The sequence below is a fragment of the Chiloscyllium punctatum genome, chromosome 10, assembly GCF_047496795.1.
Source record: "Chiloscyllium punctatum isolate Juve2018m chromosome 10, sChiPun1.3, whole genome shotgun sequence".
Taxonomy (NCBI): domain Eukaryota; kingdom Metazoa; phylum Chordata; class Chondrichthyes; order Orectolobiformes; family Hemiscylliidae; genus Chiloscyllium; species Chiloscyllium punctatum.
In genome coordinates, this window is record NC_092748.1 from 98,460,694 (window position 1) to 98,478,586 (window position 17,893).

At 38.2% G+C, this 17,893-nt stretch overlaps 1 protein-coding gene across 4 annotated transcripts in view; it reads right to left on the reverse strand.

The window, feature by feature from the left end:
- Positions 1 to 1,244: 1,244 nt before the first annotated feature.
- cacnb4a (calcium channel, voltage-dependent, beta 4a subunit) overlaps positions 1,245 to 17,893 on the reverse strand; it is a 354,954-nt gene continuing 338,305 nt past the window's right edge. For 3 of the 4 annotated variants that reach the window (XM_072579848.1, XM_072579847.1, XM_072579849.1), the window contains one exon: positions 1,245 to 16,992. In XM_072579848.1, coding sequence (XP_072435949.1) covers positions 16,735 to 16,992 — 258 coding nt within the window. In that variant the 3' untranslated portion in view covers positions 1,245 to 16,734. The remainder of the gene's footprint in view (positions 16,993 to 17,893) is intronic. The other variant, XM_072579851.1, reaches the window with a different exon arrangement.

Below are 17,893 nucleotides of genomic sequence, written 5' to 3' on the forward strand. Positions count from 1 at the left end.
AGAGATTAAAAGTTTGTTCAAGGAAAATACAGTTACCATAATGTAAAAGTTTAGTTTGTGAGACTTTTAGATCAGGAGTGTTTGTTTAGAAATCTGCAAATTATCAAAAGACTGAGCAAGTCTAAGTTTTCAATTTTGTGAGTACTCATGTAAGAAGACTTCATAGTTCACCAGACAGAATTCAACAATGAGTACAAACTAAAGATTGAATTTAGACGGGTAATTTGTCTAGTCTTGAATGACCATAAAATAATGACGTATGACAGCAAATGAGTCTTTGTTTTGCTTTGGGTTTTAAGATTTTTCAAATTGAGTCCTATGTTTAGACAACTTGGTTTATTTCTATGTAATAGAAACATGGAAACTAGGAGCAAGATGAGGCTATTCAGCCCTTTGAGCCCACTATACCATTCAACATGATCATGGTTGATTTTCTAACTCAGTGCCATATACCTGCCTTTTCTCCACACCCCTTGATCCTTAATATCTAAATCAGAGAATCATAGAATCCTTACAATGTGGAAGCAGGCCATTCAGCTCACTGAGTCCACACCAATCCCTCTTAAGAGCATTTCACCCAGACCCACCACCTCTACCCTAGCTCTGTAACCCTGCTTTTCTCATGGCTAATCCACTTAGCCGACACACCTCTGGACATTATGGGAAATTTAGCATGGCCAATCCACCTAACCTGCACATCTTTGGACTTTAAAAACTTATCTACTTCTTTCTTGAATATGCTTAGTGAACCAACCTCCACAGCCTTCTGCGGTTGTAAACTCTGCAGGGTGAACATCCTTTGAGTGAGGAAATGTTGCCTCATTTCAATTGTATATGGTCTACCCTGTGAAGCCTAGCTCTAAATTTCCTAACCAGAGGAAGATCCTTTTTTTATTATTGCTAAGGAAACTCTGCAACCTTGTGTGCCTAATGTTTCAGTGAATGATCACCATGTTAAATAAAGATAAATGATCCATCAAGCTAAATTTCATTCCGGGATTTGATCTGTCCAACTGGGATCACAACATCCTGCAATTTAAATTGCGTTATGATTCTCTGTTAATGCAGCGTGGAACAATCGAGGGACTGGGAGGTGGTCCACACCCCCAAGAATTAATATTCCAGCTCTGACTGTATTCTCTTAAATTATAAGGAACATAAAGGAAATTCAATACAAAACCACCAGGTTGAAGAAACATTTTTTATTACTTTAGAAAAATTCTAATCTATATTGAAAATGCAGCTGATTTTAACATCTAATTTCCAGAAACCATATTTTTCAGAAAGTTATAATTCCATGCACGCCATTTACATTTCATTTCCCAATTCTCTGTACACAAAAAATAGCGAAGCAATCAATCTCTGAAATTTCAAAAACAAAATGCCACTGAAAAGCTGAGGGAATAGTCAGCATAACATGCAACACAGTGCACATTTGCATAGGAAATGGAAGTCACCCAACATGCTCTTCAGAATACTGAAAATACTATAAACTGTGTGCTGTAAGGAACAATGCTATAGACCTTACACAGAAGGAAACCTTTCATAGAACCCTGCACAGGGTAACTCTGTTGTATAGTATGTTAAATATATTTATTATTAATAATTTCCATACCAATTAAAGCAGCGACTATTTATATACAAGCTTTTTTTCCCACTTTTTTTGTAAACTCGTATTAGAAATGTGCAAAAAAGGTCTTATACTTTTGTTTTAACATGCTATTAAGTCCTCAGGGTGTCCAGTAACCCTGGTGAATAAGATGTTGAAGGAAGGAATGTTGCTAAACTTGTCCTCTCATTGTTGAGTAATGTCCTCCATATAATAGGTTGGCAGGAACAGCCTTACTTGATAACACTTTCAAAAAAAATTTGACAGGCAAGGCATTTGACAAAACATCTGTAACAGCAATACGTAGGAACTGCGTGTAGCCCATCTTCCAATCCAAGTCTTAGCAAATTCAATTCCATGTATTGTGTCTGAAAACATCATTCAAAACTCCTATTTGAAATGAAAATTAAATTTAAAAAGTAACAATGTGTATTCATTTTTGTCATTTTACAATAATAATTTTCATATGACTTACTTTGACCCTTATCACACTGAGGTATTCTAAATATAGTACAGCATTAGATCTTTTTTTTTAATTAGCTAATGAAAGTACTAAAGGTAAGTAAAGTGCTACTGTATATTTGAATTGTAAAGATTTATTTCTAATACAAAAAATATCTATTATATAGCACTTTTTAAAGTTTGTAATCCCAAATTCTAAAAGGTGAGATTTTTATTTAAAATATTATGTTATATTTTCTTCTGACAGGCTTCAGTTATTCCAAACTTTCAACACAATTTGTAAGACAGCTACAAATAGGGAGTTGCAGTTTTTTGCAGAAAGATTTGTACCTTGAAAACTAGAAATGGAAGACGAGCTACTGACACCTTTAAACTTTACTAATTGTACAGTATTTATTTCATTTTCTAAGATCAAAATATGATAACTTTGTTAATACATTTTGCTTTTTCAAAGGTAGAATTTGTATTTAACACAATTAAAATGGCAGTATACCTTTCCCATTGATCTACTTATCAGCAAGAATTCTGAATCAACAAACCCATGATTGTTACACAGGATTTGTTTTGTAGCACACCAAATAAATAGAGGATTACTGTAATAACTATCATAGAATGGATTGGATTGCATTAAGTGAAAAATCAACCAATTCAAAATGTAATTTGTTGTTTATAAATTTCTAGGCATATAACTTTGATTGGAGGAGTGTATGACATGATTACAATCCACTTTAAGGAGTATCACCTCAGGTTAAGAGGTAGAGATAATCTCACCTCTTCTTTTTGAAACAAGTTCTACTCTGAATTTAATCAGATGTGCCTGGTGGGAAATAGCTGAGCTTGGCATGAATGCCCGATTACATCCAGTTTAATTTTGGATCAGTGGAGCCAAAGGAGAAATGAAGGTAAAATGGGCATTTGATCCAAATTCATTCACTTTCGGTGGGAACTTTTGATTAAAATCAGAAAGCTTTTGGTTAAAATCAGAATATTTCAAATATAAAAACAGCCAACTTAAGGAGCACTGAAAGCCTAATAAGAGTTGTTAATGGGTAAATCATACTGTTTCAGGTTCGGCACACAGCTTCCAGTACCCAAACTAATAGATATGAAGTGGTATACATTTCAAAGTAGAAATACTGTAATGATTGATAGCACAAGACTTACAAATACCAAACAACCTTTATGACAAACTGTTCATTCTGTATCGGGTATGGAACTACCTAATTTAATATCCCTGTTGTCTCACACTGTTATGAGGTGGTGCCATTTCATTGCTCTTTTGTGCTATGGATCTTTCCCCATTAGAATGGTTCTCCTGGCCACCACCGTCAAAACTCATATTTCTAATGCTTGTGGGCAGACTGATAGCTTGGTCTGTATGTGTCAGCTGAGGCTAAAAGCCAATCCATACCCGGAATAAAATTTGAATATAATAGAAAAGTGACATTGGTGTACTTTGCCCTCAGAGGCAGAAAGTCCAAACTACCTCAAAATGGTGTTCTATGCCTATGGAGATACCCGCATCATTTTACTTATACTACAACATGTCCCCGAAATCACAGCTCTGTAAGATGAAAAGGAACCAAGACTCCGTGTGAATACTCAGCAAGAATTTATGATTAACGGGAGAAGGTTCATCATTCACAAATTTTAGTAGCTCTTAACTACAATAGCAATCAGCTGATGATGCACCAGCAAAAGTTGGCTAAACCTAGCACCAGATATCTTGTAGAAAGGAAATTGGGTAAATATCAGTTATGGCATTTTTCCAGGTCCCTGAAACAGATCTTTGAGCCCCATTTCAACAAATTGTATGAGCTGCTGGCATCTGTCTTGCAACTGTGCCAGGAAAGTCCAGTCAGCTCAATTTGGCAGAGTCATCCTCAACCAAGCAATAAGCCCCTTATTAAAATATGTAAAGGGGCAAGCATATGTTTTCCGTGGTCATCAGAGATGCCTATGAAATCACTCCAAACAGGGTGGGACACATTTCAGGCATTTTTTTGGCTGCAGGACATAGCCCCATGAAATTAGTATTCTTTGCCACATGCTATCCTACCAGAAAACAGCTGCAATTTGGACCAGTTTCAACCTCAGTGTACATAAGGACTAAATATTAGATTTTCCTTGTCATTAGAATCATGGCAGGTTGTTTTAATTTGATTGATAAGCATGTACATGGATATCATGCAGTCACAACTTTTAGTGATTACCATTTAACTTGTTCAATGTTAAAAATAAAATTAAAGGTTGATGTTGCTGTAACCCACCTAATACAGAAATCCAGCTAGTCACCAATCTAAGACTGATAGTACTGTTCAGTAACATAAACAGTTTACAAATATACAAGGAATATTGTGGTGTGTTTCTTCATATGCTATGACATGCTAGATCATGCAGCAGTTTTTTTTATAGAAGTGTCGCAATTAACAAGCCATTATTAAAATAGTCACTTGCAAAAAATACAACATGTCAAGTATGTTCACATCAAAGAAAACACTCTACTAAGGTGCAAAGTATATTTTCAAGGGCAGATACGCTCCAATCAACTGGCATGAATAAAGGAAGACTTACAGAGGCATATTTTCCTCTGTTTGCTATCTTTAGTGCATACACTTTCACTAAAATTAGTAGGCAGAGAGAAAAGTAACCTTTTTTAACAAAGGTTCAAAACTGGCATTTTCCTTGCTAATTAAGATTAGGTTGCACAAACTCGTTTCACTCTAGATCATGATCCATAATTTTAAATTTTCCTCTCCATTGAGGGATGGGTGAACACAAATATTAGTTTAGATTTAACAGGGACAGGTTATATAGACATCAGAGGCAAAGTTACAGTCAGAAATCCCAGAAGTACAGGTTTCTCCAAATGCTGTGGCCCTTCACAACATACGTCTTTCGCATGAGCAGTATAAATGTAATTTGTATTCCTTTACGTTTAGCCTATTGAGAAGTAATATAATTAAGATGTTCAAAGAACTAAGGAGATAGGGTAGGCACAGGTAAACTAATTCCTCGGTTGGAGGTATGTAGATTGAGCGACTACAGTCCCTTGGATTCTAGCCTCAATTTTAATCACTGCACAGTCGATAACTATGCCTTCAACTACCTGGGTTTAATTCCTTCCCTGAAAATCTCTGCCTCTCTACCTTGCTTTCCTCCATTAAGACACTCCTTAAAGGCCACCCATTTAACCAAGCATTTGTCATATGACTTGTAGTCAGTGAATGCATCTTCCAAAGCGCTACAGATTCTGGAATGATTCCTGCAGTTTGAAAAATCAAAAATACCACCCTGCTGTTTAAAAAGTAGGGAAGGCCTAAATGGGGAACCACAGACCTCACATCAGTGTGGAGAAAGCAATAGTGTCAATTAGAAACATCATAATAAGTGGACACTTGAAAAGTAAGGATCTGATTAGGCATAGTCAGCATGGATTTGTGAATGAAAAATTATGTTTGATGAACCTGTTGCAGTTTCTAAAAGGATATTACTAATTCAATTGATTTCCACAAAGCTATTGATAAGGTCACCACAGGAAATTGGTTGGCAAAATTAAAGCACACATTTTGAAGACAATGTACTGGCATGGTTTAAGGATTGGCTAACAGACAGAAGACAGACAATAGGAATAAATGGTCATTCTCCCTTATTGGGCTGTAACCAGTGGGCTCAGTAAGGATCAGTAGTCAGAATGTAGCTATTCACAATATATATCAATAACCTGGATTTGGGGAGAAAATGTAATATTTCCAAAAAATATACAAATTGGTTTCAGGTGGATTTGGACAGACTTACTGAGTGGGCAAGAACTTAGCAAGTCGATTGTAATGTAGAAAAATGCGTGGTTATTGACTTTGATGGGAGCAACAGATGTTCAGAGCACTTCTTAAATGATAAAGGATTATGAAGTGTAGATGTACTTGTCAATGAAAAACTGAAGGGCTAACATGCAGGAGCAGCAAACCATTAGGAACATTAAATAAATGTTTAATAGTCCTTTATTGTAATAAGATAGGAGTGCAGGTGTAAAGAAGTTTGCTTCAATTGTATAGAACATTGGTTAGACCACACCTGGAGTACTGTGTGCAATTTTGGTCCAATTTTGTTGCCATAACAGGTGTGTAACGAAGGTCCAACAGATTTGTTCCCTAGATGGTAGTACTGTGTAATGGAGAGAAATTGGGAAAACTGGGCCGGTATTCAGTTGCGTTTGAAGACTGCAAGAAAAGGTCAACTGGATGAGTACAGATGTTTCTCCTGATTAGGAAGCCTAGAACGAAAAGGGCACAATTTCGAACTAAGGGGGAAGTCACTTAGGACCAAGATGAAGAGAATTTGTTTTATTCAGAGGGTTACGAACCTTTGGAATTCTTTACCCTGGAGGGCTGTGGAAGTTCAGTCACTAACTATGTGTAGAGATTGAAAGATTTCTAACTACCAATGACAATGAGGGGTAGGGGGATAGTGTGGGGAAAAGGCAATGAAGTGGATTATTATTCATGACCATATTGAATTGTGGAGCAGACCTGACATGTTGAATGGCCTACTCCTCTCCCTATGTTGCTAATACTCCTTACATGTTATATTTTGGTTCACAGTTCCCTTATAAATAACCTCCTAATGGTTTGTATTTGTAAATGGTAGTTGTTATAATTTTTAAATTACCATATAGCCAGTTTGGAGTGAGGTGTATTGAGGCCGGTGCAGGATGTGTATATGTTCTTTCAGTCTACAAAGAAGAGGGGTCTGTGCATTAATATATCTCACTTCCAGTAAACAAAGTGTGAAAATGTACATATATTGTGTTTGTTTCAACTCAAAAAAATAGGTCAGAACCATTCTCTGGTTAATTTCTCAGGGCAATGCTTCGATCAACTAGAGTCACCCTGCCTGGTTAAAAATCTAAACAATGCTTGCAATTAACTGCTAGTCTTCGTATAACTGATGCATCTCCATAGCAACAACTCTACCAATCAGAGTCCATCTGCCAACTAGTCAGCACTCTCCTCTCAAACAATATTAACGCTGTCTTCCCTTTACATTGGCAGTTCTTGTGAATTGTGCTGATGAATGCAAGATGGAAAGTTTCAACAAAATGAGCCTTGTTTTTAGCAATAATCAAGTTATGAACAAACAAATTATTGACTAATTTTTGCATTTTAATTCCTCTGGAAATATCAAATTATTGTTCTGCCAAAGGCAGACAACTTTGCTTTTGCCTGGGTATATTCTTAGCTGCCCATTCTTTGTACACTTCTCTAAATTCACAGCCTACTTCTATTTCAAGGCCTTCCTGAAAGCCCATCTCTTTGATAATCCTGTTAGCCACTTTTCCCGATACCGTTTTTGGCCTTTCACCTGGATTTCCTTATGTTTCTGGAGCAGCTTGTGGTGCTTCTCTGTATTGAAGGTAGTTTGCAATTGCAAACTGCCACCGTTAGTGTTACTAGGTGCCATAATTTATTAGAAATAAGAATCCTAATTCAAATAAGAATTCAAAATCCTATCCTCTTGGTTGTGAGCTATGCCACCAGGTGTGATTCAAAGTTCTGAGGGTACTATGTTGTAGCCTCATCTATGACCTGAACTCCCGATAAGAACAGATTTTCTGCTGGGTCAATGAGACTGACATGTTACTCCACAAGTTCTTTCCTATACCGTCCAGTACTTGACTTAACTTATTTGATCAATATCTAATTTCATACTGGAATTTTTATATCTTGTTGCATGACCAGAAGGACCTTGGTGTGCATGTCCTTTAGTCCCTTAGGTTATTAGGTCAAGTGGTTAAGGAGGCACATGGTATACTTGCCTTCTTTTAGTTGAGGCATAGAGTTTAAGAGCGGGAAGGTTATGCTGGAATTGTATAAAACATTGGTTAGGCCACAGCTACATATTGTGTGCACTTCTGGAATCCACATTTTAGAAGGGATGTAATAGCACTGGAGAGGGTGCAGCAGAGATTTAACAGGATGCTGCCTGGGTTGGAGAATTTCAATTATGAACAGGGATTGGACAGATTGGGGTTTTTTCCTTCGAGCAGTGCAAGCTCGAGAGGCAGCATAATTGAGATGTATAAAATTGTGAGGGGCATAGACGGGGCAGGCAGGAATAAACTTCTCCCCTTGATATAGGGATCAATGACTGGACATAGATTTAAGGCAAGGGGCAGAAGGTTTAGAAGAGCTGTGAGGAAACATGTTAACACTCAGAGGGTGATGGGAATCTGGAAATGACTGCCTGTAGGGATGGTACAGGCAGGAGTATATAGATGTTGATGTAGTATTTAGACTTGCGATGCCAAGGCATACAAAACTATGGGCCAACTCTGGAGAATGGAATCAGAATAGTTAGGAGTTTGTTTTTGACTTGGCCAAAGGGCCTTTTTCTGTGCTGTGGATCACTATGATTCTATGAAGAGCACATTTTTAAAATGGCAAATGAAGAAGATTGAAATGTGAGAATTGACAAAGTATTGAAAATGCTATCACACTGTATTTTACTGCCAAAACCGATAGATTAATGCCCATGTTAGCAGCCCAATTCAGCATAAATCTAAATTGTCAATAATGTATTAAAAATATGACTAAGACCACAAGGAATATTGTATCTAATTTTGATCATTGCATTTAAAAAATATAATGGCATTCAGATTTTGAATAATGAAAAATACTGAAGAAGCTTCATAGAATAGAATTATAGAATCCATACAGTATGAAAGCAGGCCATTCAACCCATCGAATTCACACTGACTGTCTGAAGAGCATCCACCCCTACCCTATCCCGATATCCCTGCATTCCCCATGGCTAATTCACCCAACCTACACATCCCTGGACATTATGGACAATTTAATATGACCAACCCACCTAACCTGCACATCTTGGAGTGTTGAACAAAACCACAGCACCCAGAGGAAACCCACACAGACACTGAGAGAATGTGCAAACTCCACACAAACAGTTGCCTTTGGGTGGAATCAAACCCAGTTTCTTGGCATTGTGAGGCAGCAGTGCTTCCACTGAGCCACCATGCCATCCCTTGAATGGTCCCAATGGAAAAGGAAATATGAGGCACATTGAAAGTACTAACAATCATCGATTTTGATTTTATTGTGTGAATGCAGCTAAGGAAAGCACAAGCTAAATGTAAGATGGATCAACCTCTTCATATTTAAGAGTTATTAGTTTATTTGATAGATTTCCATTTAGTCTGAGAAATGATGGCTCAAATGAAGCAGTGGGAAACAAGATGCAGAAATGAGTAACACAGCAGGAAATACAGGCCTACAGGCTTGGCAATAAGCTGAGGAGGTGAAAATGATCTATCGACATCATGAGCAAGCAACTGCACATTAAAGTGGCCTGGATGATATAAAAAGCCTATTTTCCTTCAATGTCACTACAGCCAGTTGATTAAAAAATATTTGCTGAATGGTTCAAATTCTGGATCTATGCACTTAGCTATTCTTGTTTGCTAAAGCACTGATAGAATTTCAATGTGCTAGTTAATAAAATTGCTGCTGTTCATTGATTTTTCCATGTGTACCTTTCAGCATGATATTGTGGACTCTTTTAAAGTGGCCTAATCTGAGTTCAATAGACCCTAAACTAAGAACATAATATACAAGTGGACTTCATTCTAAGAAATTACTCTGTTCATGTGTAAGGTACACTGTCAAATTTATTTAAGCAGTAGAGCTGAGCATTTGATTAATCTGTACTCCAGGTTTGAAATTCTTGCCCTCTCAGTTGTTTGGCAAATGCAAAATCTGAAATGAAATGTGTAGCCCCAACCTGGGGATACATCCATTCAGAAAGTTGTTTTTTAGTTAAACAAGGAAATGGATGCATTGAGATCGTTCACCAACAATTCAACATGAAATTAATACATGAAAAACAGAACCTTTTGAACATTAGAGAAAGTAATCAAATAGCTCCTTGTTGTCACCCAAGGATTTTTTTTAAAAATCATGCATGGAATGTGGACATCTTTGGGTGGGCCAGCATTTATTGCTGGTCCCTAATTGTACCTTAATTAAAATGGACTGCTTGAGGCATTTTACAGAGCAATTAACAGTCAACCACATTGCTGTGGGTCTGAAGCTACACGTAGGCCAGACCAGGTAAGAATGGCATATTTCTTTCCTTCAAAGCTCATTAGTGAACCAGATGGGATTTTAAGGCAATTGACAGTGGTTGCACAGTTGCCATTAGGCTAGCTTTTGGGTCCAGGCTGCTTTTAAAAAATTGAATTCAGATTTCACCATCTGTCCTGATGGAATTCAAACACATGTCCCTATCTGCCGAAAGCAATGGCAAAACATGGCACTACCTTGCTGTGCATAGTCATGGACCAAAGATGTCCATGTTTGCCAATTCCCTGTCAGGTCATGGTGCCTGAAGACACAGAGAAAAAAAATGCAGAGCATTCACTGGAATTCAGTTACAAATAAAACAACCTTTGAACTCAAAAGAGAGAAGACATAAAAAAATGGGAAAGGCAAGTGTGGAACCCAAAAGAGAAATAAAGTGAAAATCAAAGGGAAAGGCAAGAACTTAAATTTGAATTTCAAAGAGCAAGAGAAAGGGAAAGAAGTAATTTCCCAGAGAAAGAGAAGAAAGGAACTATAAACTGGATACAAAAATGTTAACATAACTTTTATGGGGAGTAATAGATAGGTTTGGAAAGGTGTGACACTTAACTTCTGGTTTTGATTTGGCAAGGACCTTTACTTTATTGAGGAAGAAACTGAAATACCTTTTTACAGTGGCCACAAGAAAACTGGACAAGCCTATCACAAAATGTTTTGGTAGAAAAAACACTGGGGACTTCTGCAACTTTTTATGAGGAATAGTCTGCAGATTATAGCACATTGAGGACTGCTGTGCTTGATGCATTTCAGTTGCAGAAGCTTATAGATTGAGGAAGAGACAAAAATAAAATTGTGGAATTTTCTAGAGAGAAATAAATGGTGGCTGGTTTGGAGGACATAGTTATAGATAGATTTAGGGAGCCTTAGAGAGAAGTTGCTCATGGAAGAATTTGGAAAGAGTTTTTTTTAAGAATCCCTAGTGTGGAAACAAGCCCTTCGGCCCAATAGCATGAAAATTGATCCTTTGGTCCAACACAGCTACAAAGACCAGACATCCCAATCTGACCAAGTCCCATTTGCCAGCATTTTGCTCATAACCCTCCCTATTCATGTGTCTATCCAGATGCCTTTCAAATGCAGTAATTGTGCCAGCCTCCACCACTTCCTCTGGCAGCTCATTCCACACACGCACCATCCTCTACCCCTCAGATCCATTTTAAATCTTTCCCCTCTTACTTTAAACCTATGCCCTCCCATTTTGGACTCCACTATCCTGGGGAAAAGACCTTGGCTATTCACCCTATCCACGCCCCTTATGATTTTATAAACCTTTATATGGTCACCCCTTGGCCTCCAACACTCCTGGGAAAAAAAGCATCAGCCTATTCAGCCTCTCCCTATAACTCAAACTGTCTAGTCCCAGCAACATCTTTGTGAATCTTTTCTGCACCTTCTCAAGTTTAACAACATCCTTATAGGAGGGTGACCAGAATTGTTTGTAGTATTTTAAAAGAGGCCTCACTAATGTCCTGCACAGCTACAAAATGTTGTCCTAACTCCTATACTCAATGTTCAGACCAATGAAGGCAAGCTTGCCAAATGCCTTTTTCACCACCTGCAAGTCCACTTTCAAAGAACTGTGCACTGCACCCCAGGTCTCCATAGAATTCCTATTAGAATCAAACACTGCCTAGAAGATGATGACTGTATAATATTAGGGAGACATGCTGCATTTGGCTGATATTTATCAAGTATTTTGAAAACACATCAGCAGAAGCAGTTGCAAATCCACGGAAAAGCTGGAGGCATACACAAATGTCTACTGAATTGGACACTAATTACGTAATAATTGGAAGGGCAAAATTGAAAAGGCAAACGGTTCTCAGAATAGATAAAACATTAATTTCAACAAGACCAACTTGTTACTTTTGCTGTAAAAGAAAATGTTACAACATGTAAAAGCAGAGGGCCCTGCTTGTGGTGCATTGGTAGCATCCCTACCACTGGAAAGGGAGTTCAAGTCCCACTTGCTCCAGAGGTGTATAATAACAATTCTGAATAGCTGCTTAGAAAAATAGGTTAAATTAAAAAAAAGCAGATTGATGGAAATTAAAATCCAAGTCACTTGCTTTTGTGTGTTTGATATTTCTCCAGGGAATGCCTTACCAGCAGGTGGAGCTGGTGTAAAGCCAATTCAATCTAATGCATCAAACAATGGGTTTGTTTTTTGACTTATTCATGGAATGTGGGCATCATTGGTAGGCATTTATTGCCCATTCCCTCATTCCCCACATTGCTTTGGGACTGAAGTTGCATGCAGGCCACACCAGATATATCTAGTTGAGTTCCTTCTCTAAAATAAATTAGTGAACTTGATGGGTTTTTTTGCACCGTTGTTGAAAAATGTGATGCTGGAAAAGCACAGCTGGTCAGGCAGTAACCAAGGAGCAGGAGAATTGACGTTTGAGCATAAGCTCTTCATCAGTTGCCTGACCGGCTGTGCTTTTCCAGCACCACACTTTTCAACTCTGATCTCCAGCATTTGCAGTCCTCACTTTCTCCCGGGTTTTTTGCATGACAATCGACATTAGTTAAATATTACTGCTACCTTTCTCTCCTGAATTGATATTCCAGACTTTCTTTTCCTTTTACTGAATTCAAATGTCACCATCTAATATGATGGGATTTGAACACGTTCCTAGAACATTAGCCTGGGGCTCTGCGTTACGAGTGCAGTGGTATTACTACCATTTCATTGCCATCGAGGTCTACTGGGATATAAGACATTATGGGAAAGTTACATTTGCGGGTGAAGTAATTGCACTTCTGTTTAATAAAGAATCCAAAAAAAATTATTACTTTTAGAGGAGGCTCGAGAAGGTGACGGCTTAGTGGTATTATCATGATACTATTAATCCAGAAACCAGCTAATGTTCTGGGGACATGGGTTCAAATCCTGCCATGGCAGATGGTGGAATTTGAATTCAATAAAGAATCTGGAATTAAGGTTCTAATAATGACCATGAAACCATTGTCGATTGTTGGAAAAATCCATCTGGTTCATTTATATCCATTCGGGAAGGAAACTGCCATCCTTACCTGGTCTGACCCACATGTGACTCCAGATCCACAGCAATGTGATTGACTCTGAACTGCCGTCTGGGCAATTACGGATGGGGCAATAAATATTCGCCCAGCCAGATATGCCCACATCCTGTGAGTAAATCCAAAAAAATGGATTTGGCTCAGGGCCTTATGTTAGCAAAAGATATGAACCTTCCTGAGAGTTCATTAGATTGAAATGTATTGATGTAAGTTATCGATGGAAATTGCTTACCAATCCCATTGTGTACAGTGAATTTAAATTTTGTTTTAATCAACAGATCTGTTATTTTAGAAGTGGTGTCAAACTTGCCTGTTAACTATACACTAGCTTTTGAAACTAACAAATAGGAAATGGGAATCAAGATGTCAGTTCCTACTCCAACCAGTGGTGCATGCACTTCCTTCAACCAATTACTTCATCCTGAAACCGGAGATGCTGCTGTCTCCATTTCGCTTACCTCCTTTTGTCCCTCTCCCTGTTTCCCTTATCACTCAGCCCATTCTCTTCCCCTTCCTCTGCCATTCCTTTCTCACTGACCCCTGCCAACTACCCTGTTCCACTCACTCTCCCCATTCCCCTCCCAGATCTTCTAGATTCATTATGCTACTCTTTCCATTCCCTCTGCCATTCTCCTTACCTCCCTCATCAACCTCTCTACTCCCCTTTTTTCATCTGCAGTACTCTGTTCTGGAAGCAAACCAGCTGCAAGGGACCATGCAGAATGCAGAACAGATTAGTCAAATGTGAAGGAAGCAGCAAGGGAATCAAAGGTAATGCAGAGAGCGGTGGGGAATGCAGCAAGGGGGAGCGGTTGAAGTGAGGAAGGCAGGGAATAGTGAGAGGCTGTCAGTGAACAAGTTTCAAAAGTGAATTAAACCTTTTAGTTTCCCATGGTGTACCAATTACCAGTTCTTAAGGCAGTTCCGGGTTTGTGCTGTACTGGAAAATATCCTGTAATTATCTAAGTTAACTTGGAGTTTCACGTATCAGATGCCTGGGGCATCACTGTTAATTTGGCTGTAGCTATAAGGACTCTATTTTCGTGGAGAGTGCAACATGTTGTGAGTTAAGTGGAATGTTCCTTTCTATGGTTGAAAGGACAACTTGCCTACAAAAGGTTAAAAAAAAGCTTATTCATTTTTTTCAGCCATTTGTCACAGCAAAAGTTTTAAATGCTTGTCATGGCATTCTTTTCTGCCATTATCTCAAAGTTTGGATTTCTTTTTAAAAACAGATTGTAATAGAATTGCATCTTTTGTCTTTAATTAAGCCTAAACTCATGTTGCAACCCAGATTATGGAAAGAATATGAAAAGGTGCTGCTCTCTTAGAAGCACTGACCATCATTTGTCCCATAAACAAGATCAGTGGGTGCTAGAAAACTAAGCACCAACTGATGTGTTGGTTTATAGCCCCACTCACTCACCACCCTATCCCCTCCCTCAGCATCTGCCAACAATTATATTCAGCTGACAGAACTCTCACCTCTAGGGCCCTAATGAAACAATAGTAGTGTCCCTTCCTATGAGCCAAGAGGCCTGGGTTCAAATCCCACATCTTCTGGAGGCATGTTATAACATCTCTGAAGAGGTTGATTATGTGATATCAGCACTCTCACCTCTGACTCAAGAAAACTGTAGATGAAGTCCCGTTCCAGAGTTGTGATCACAAAATCTACAATGACATTCTACTGCAGTGTTGCATGGGTGATAGGCTAAACCACTGTGCATGTTCCCAAGGCATTATTTCAAAGAGAGAACAGGGAAATTCTCCCCAGTGCCCTGGCTGATATTTTTCCATCAAGTCTGACATTAAGACAATTGTCACACATTACTTGGCTGGGGCTTGCAGCGTGCAATTTAGCTGGTGCATTTTCTAGGCTGCAACAATAATGACCCAGAAGACAAAAATGTACTTAGTTGACTGCAAAACTTTTTGGGACATCCTGAAACTGTGTATTTGCCTCAGCTGTACCACAAACCAAATGCATATTGTCAAATAAACTTATTCATGATGTTTTCTTCCCTTTTCCCTCCGTACACTCAATACTCTCCCTGCCCTCTATCCCACTTCTAGCTGGACATGCTTGTGTAACTCATGCACTGGGAGGGAGCTAACTTCCTCCTTGTTTTGATACCATATACATTCAAATGTAAAGAAGAGATTCCAGACTCCCTAAAACACAACCAAGTACAATCACATAAAATAATCAAATAGAGAATAAATTAAATGACAAATCATATAATGTTTGCTTGGCAAAGTGTGACAATGGTCATTGTATATACAGCTTACTATTAATTAGCCAGGATAACAAAAATCAAAGCTTCTGCACAACCTGAAATAATTTAAAGCTAAAATATTCCTAGAGGTTAATAAACCAGAGTAATGGCAATTTTGAATCCTGCAATAAAATCTGTCAGTTGCTCTATTACTGTTCCAAAGTATTTCCAAAAGACCTTACCTAGTGTTAAATTGAATTCTGTCACTCAAACTATTTTGATGGTTTATTGTCATGTTATTGTCTAAGCTTGTATTCTCTTAAAAAATTAAGGGATAAATAAATGGACACCACTATACAAGGTGTCCTGGTAACAGACTGTGACTTTACTAGAATTTGGTGGACAAATGCTTCTGCTAACTAATAACATTGAATTCTCTACACATGAAAAATATAGGAATTAATATTGGCAAGATAATGTACAGCCTGAATTCATTCTTTATAAATAATACCTTTCAAAAAACCATACACAAATAGCAAATGCATAAAAGCTAAATTTGTTAAGTTTAAATAATATTTTGCCTGTAAATCTGTGATTAGTTACTTGTTGCTTGTCTCATGCAAGTAAATGTGCTGCACATAAAATGGAGAACTGTGTAAATTCTGGAATCATACGCTGAAGCAAAATTTGTTGAAACAATAGTAGTGCATGGTTGTACTGCATTACCATTAATTGCTAACAAGAAATTGGGTGAAGAGTATTATGCATTAAAGGAGCTTTGTCACTGCATTGGGAAGTGTTTAGCAGGTTAAGTGCTAGGAACCTACCTGGACTCAAGGTCTCACTGACTGTAGATCTAAGTTGGCATCGCAACAGAGCAAGTGACTGTGTTAATATATGGTCATTTTATGTGTTAAAAATATATATTTGCAGGTGTGATCAGTGGCACAGTGACCATAACTCACGGTAACACAGATCAGACTACTGCACATTTTTCTTATTTCCAAATCTAGGAAGGTGTTTGTGAAAACACTTCACCAGCGTGCCTTCCTTATGAGCAAGCCAGATGTAAAATAAAAAAAGAGAGTTTCTGAAAACCATACGGAGTTGTTTCAATAATAAATTGGTAAATACTGCCTAGATACTTCCCTGTTTACGAGTTACATGTTGCAAGGCAGGGGTTTACTTTTCTTAAAAAAAAAATTCCTCTATGTCGCATCTTGTAAGTGAATAGCAACAGTTTTCATAGCCTGTGCTGAGAATCATGGCTGTGGCCTCCAGGTGATCCATGACTCCTTCTTGATTTGTATGTGTCCTGATAGGGATCAGAATATTCCTCCTCCACGAGTGGGTATTGGCCTCGGCTGTGCTGGGAACCTGAAGACAAGCGGTTACGGTTCTTGCGTGCCCTCTCATTGTGACCATTTTCATCAGAGTGCACCAGGCGTGTTCGTTCAGGTAAGTGTTCACCAGAGTGATTGCTGTTGCTCATCCGCTGGCCCTAGTTAATACAAAAGGTAGAGTTAGATTAACGGAATGGATGTAACTTAGCATGGAAGAGTGTAGCAGACCTCATAATACACCAAAGTGAGTTCGGACATGAGTTCGGACCATGTGTGGGAAGTTATCACAGTGTGATACAGTTTGTGAGAATATCTTTGAATGGCCATTTTTACCTTGTACGAAGTAATTGCTTTTAAAATTTCTGGAGCCTAGAAAGCTATTTCACTGATGAAGCTATTTTGACTTTCCAGAGTAGTTGAAACAGTCTATGTGGACTGTGCTTGAAGGGGTGAAGATTAGGAAAATGTCAACATCAGTCAATCTTAAATTACAATATTTCAGTGAGCAAATGGTTAATGTATGGAATTGATACCCAAAGGAAAAAAGATCAAAGCAGAGTTCATTCAAATGCAAATTAGAAAATAGCATTGGATAACACAGCACATGAGGTTTCCAGGTTGTGACATGCATTAAATGCTCGGGAGAGAAAAAAGGGACTTTGGAACCATATTTCCCAAAGTTGTCCACTTCCATCATTTTATCCACCTCATGATAATTATAGGTTGAATTGAATTAAATGGAATTGAATTGAGTTTATTGTCACGTGTACCAAGGCATAGTGAAAAGTTTTGTCTTGCAAGCAATACAGGCAGATCACATAGTTAAGTAGCATTGATAGTAAATAATAGGTAAACAGTGACAAAAACAAAACACAGGTACAGGCGAATGTTAAGAGTTTGTGAGTCCATTCAGTATTCTAAAAACAATATGGTAGAAACTGTTTTGAAACCAGCTGACGCATGTGTTCAGACTTCCATATCTTCTCCCCGATGGTAGAGATTTTAGAAAAACATTGCCAGAGTAGGATGGATCTTTGAGAACGCTGGCAGCCTTTCCTT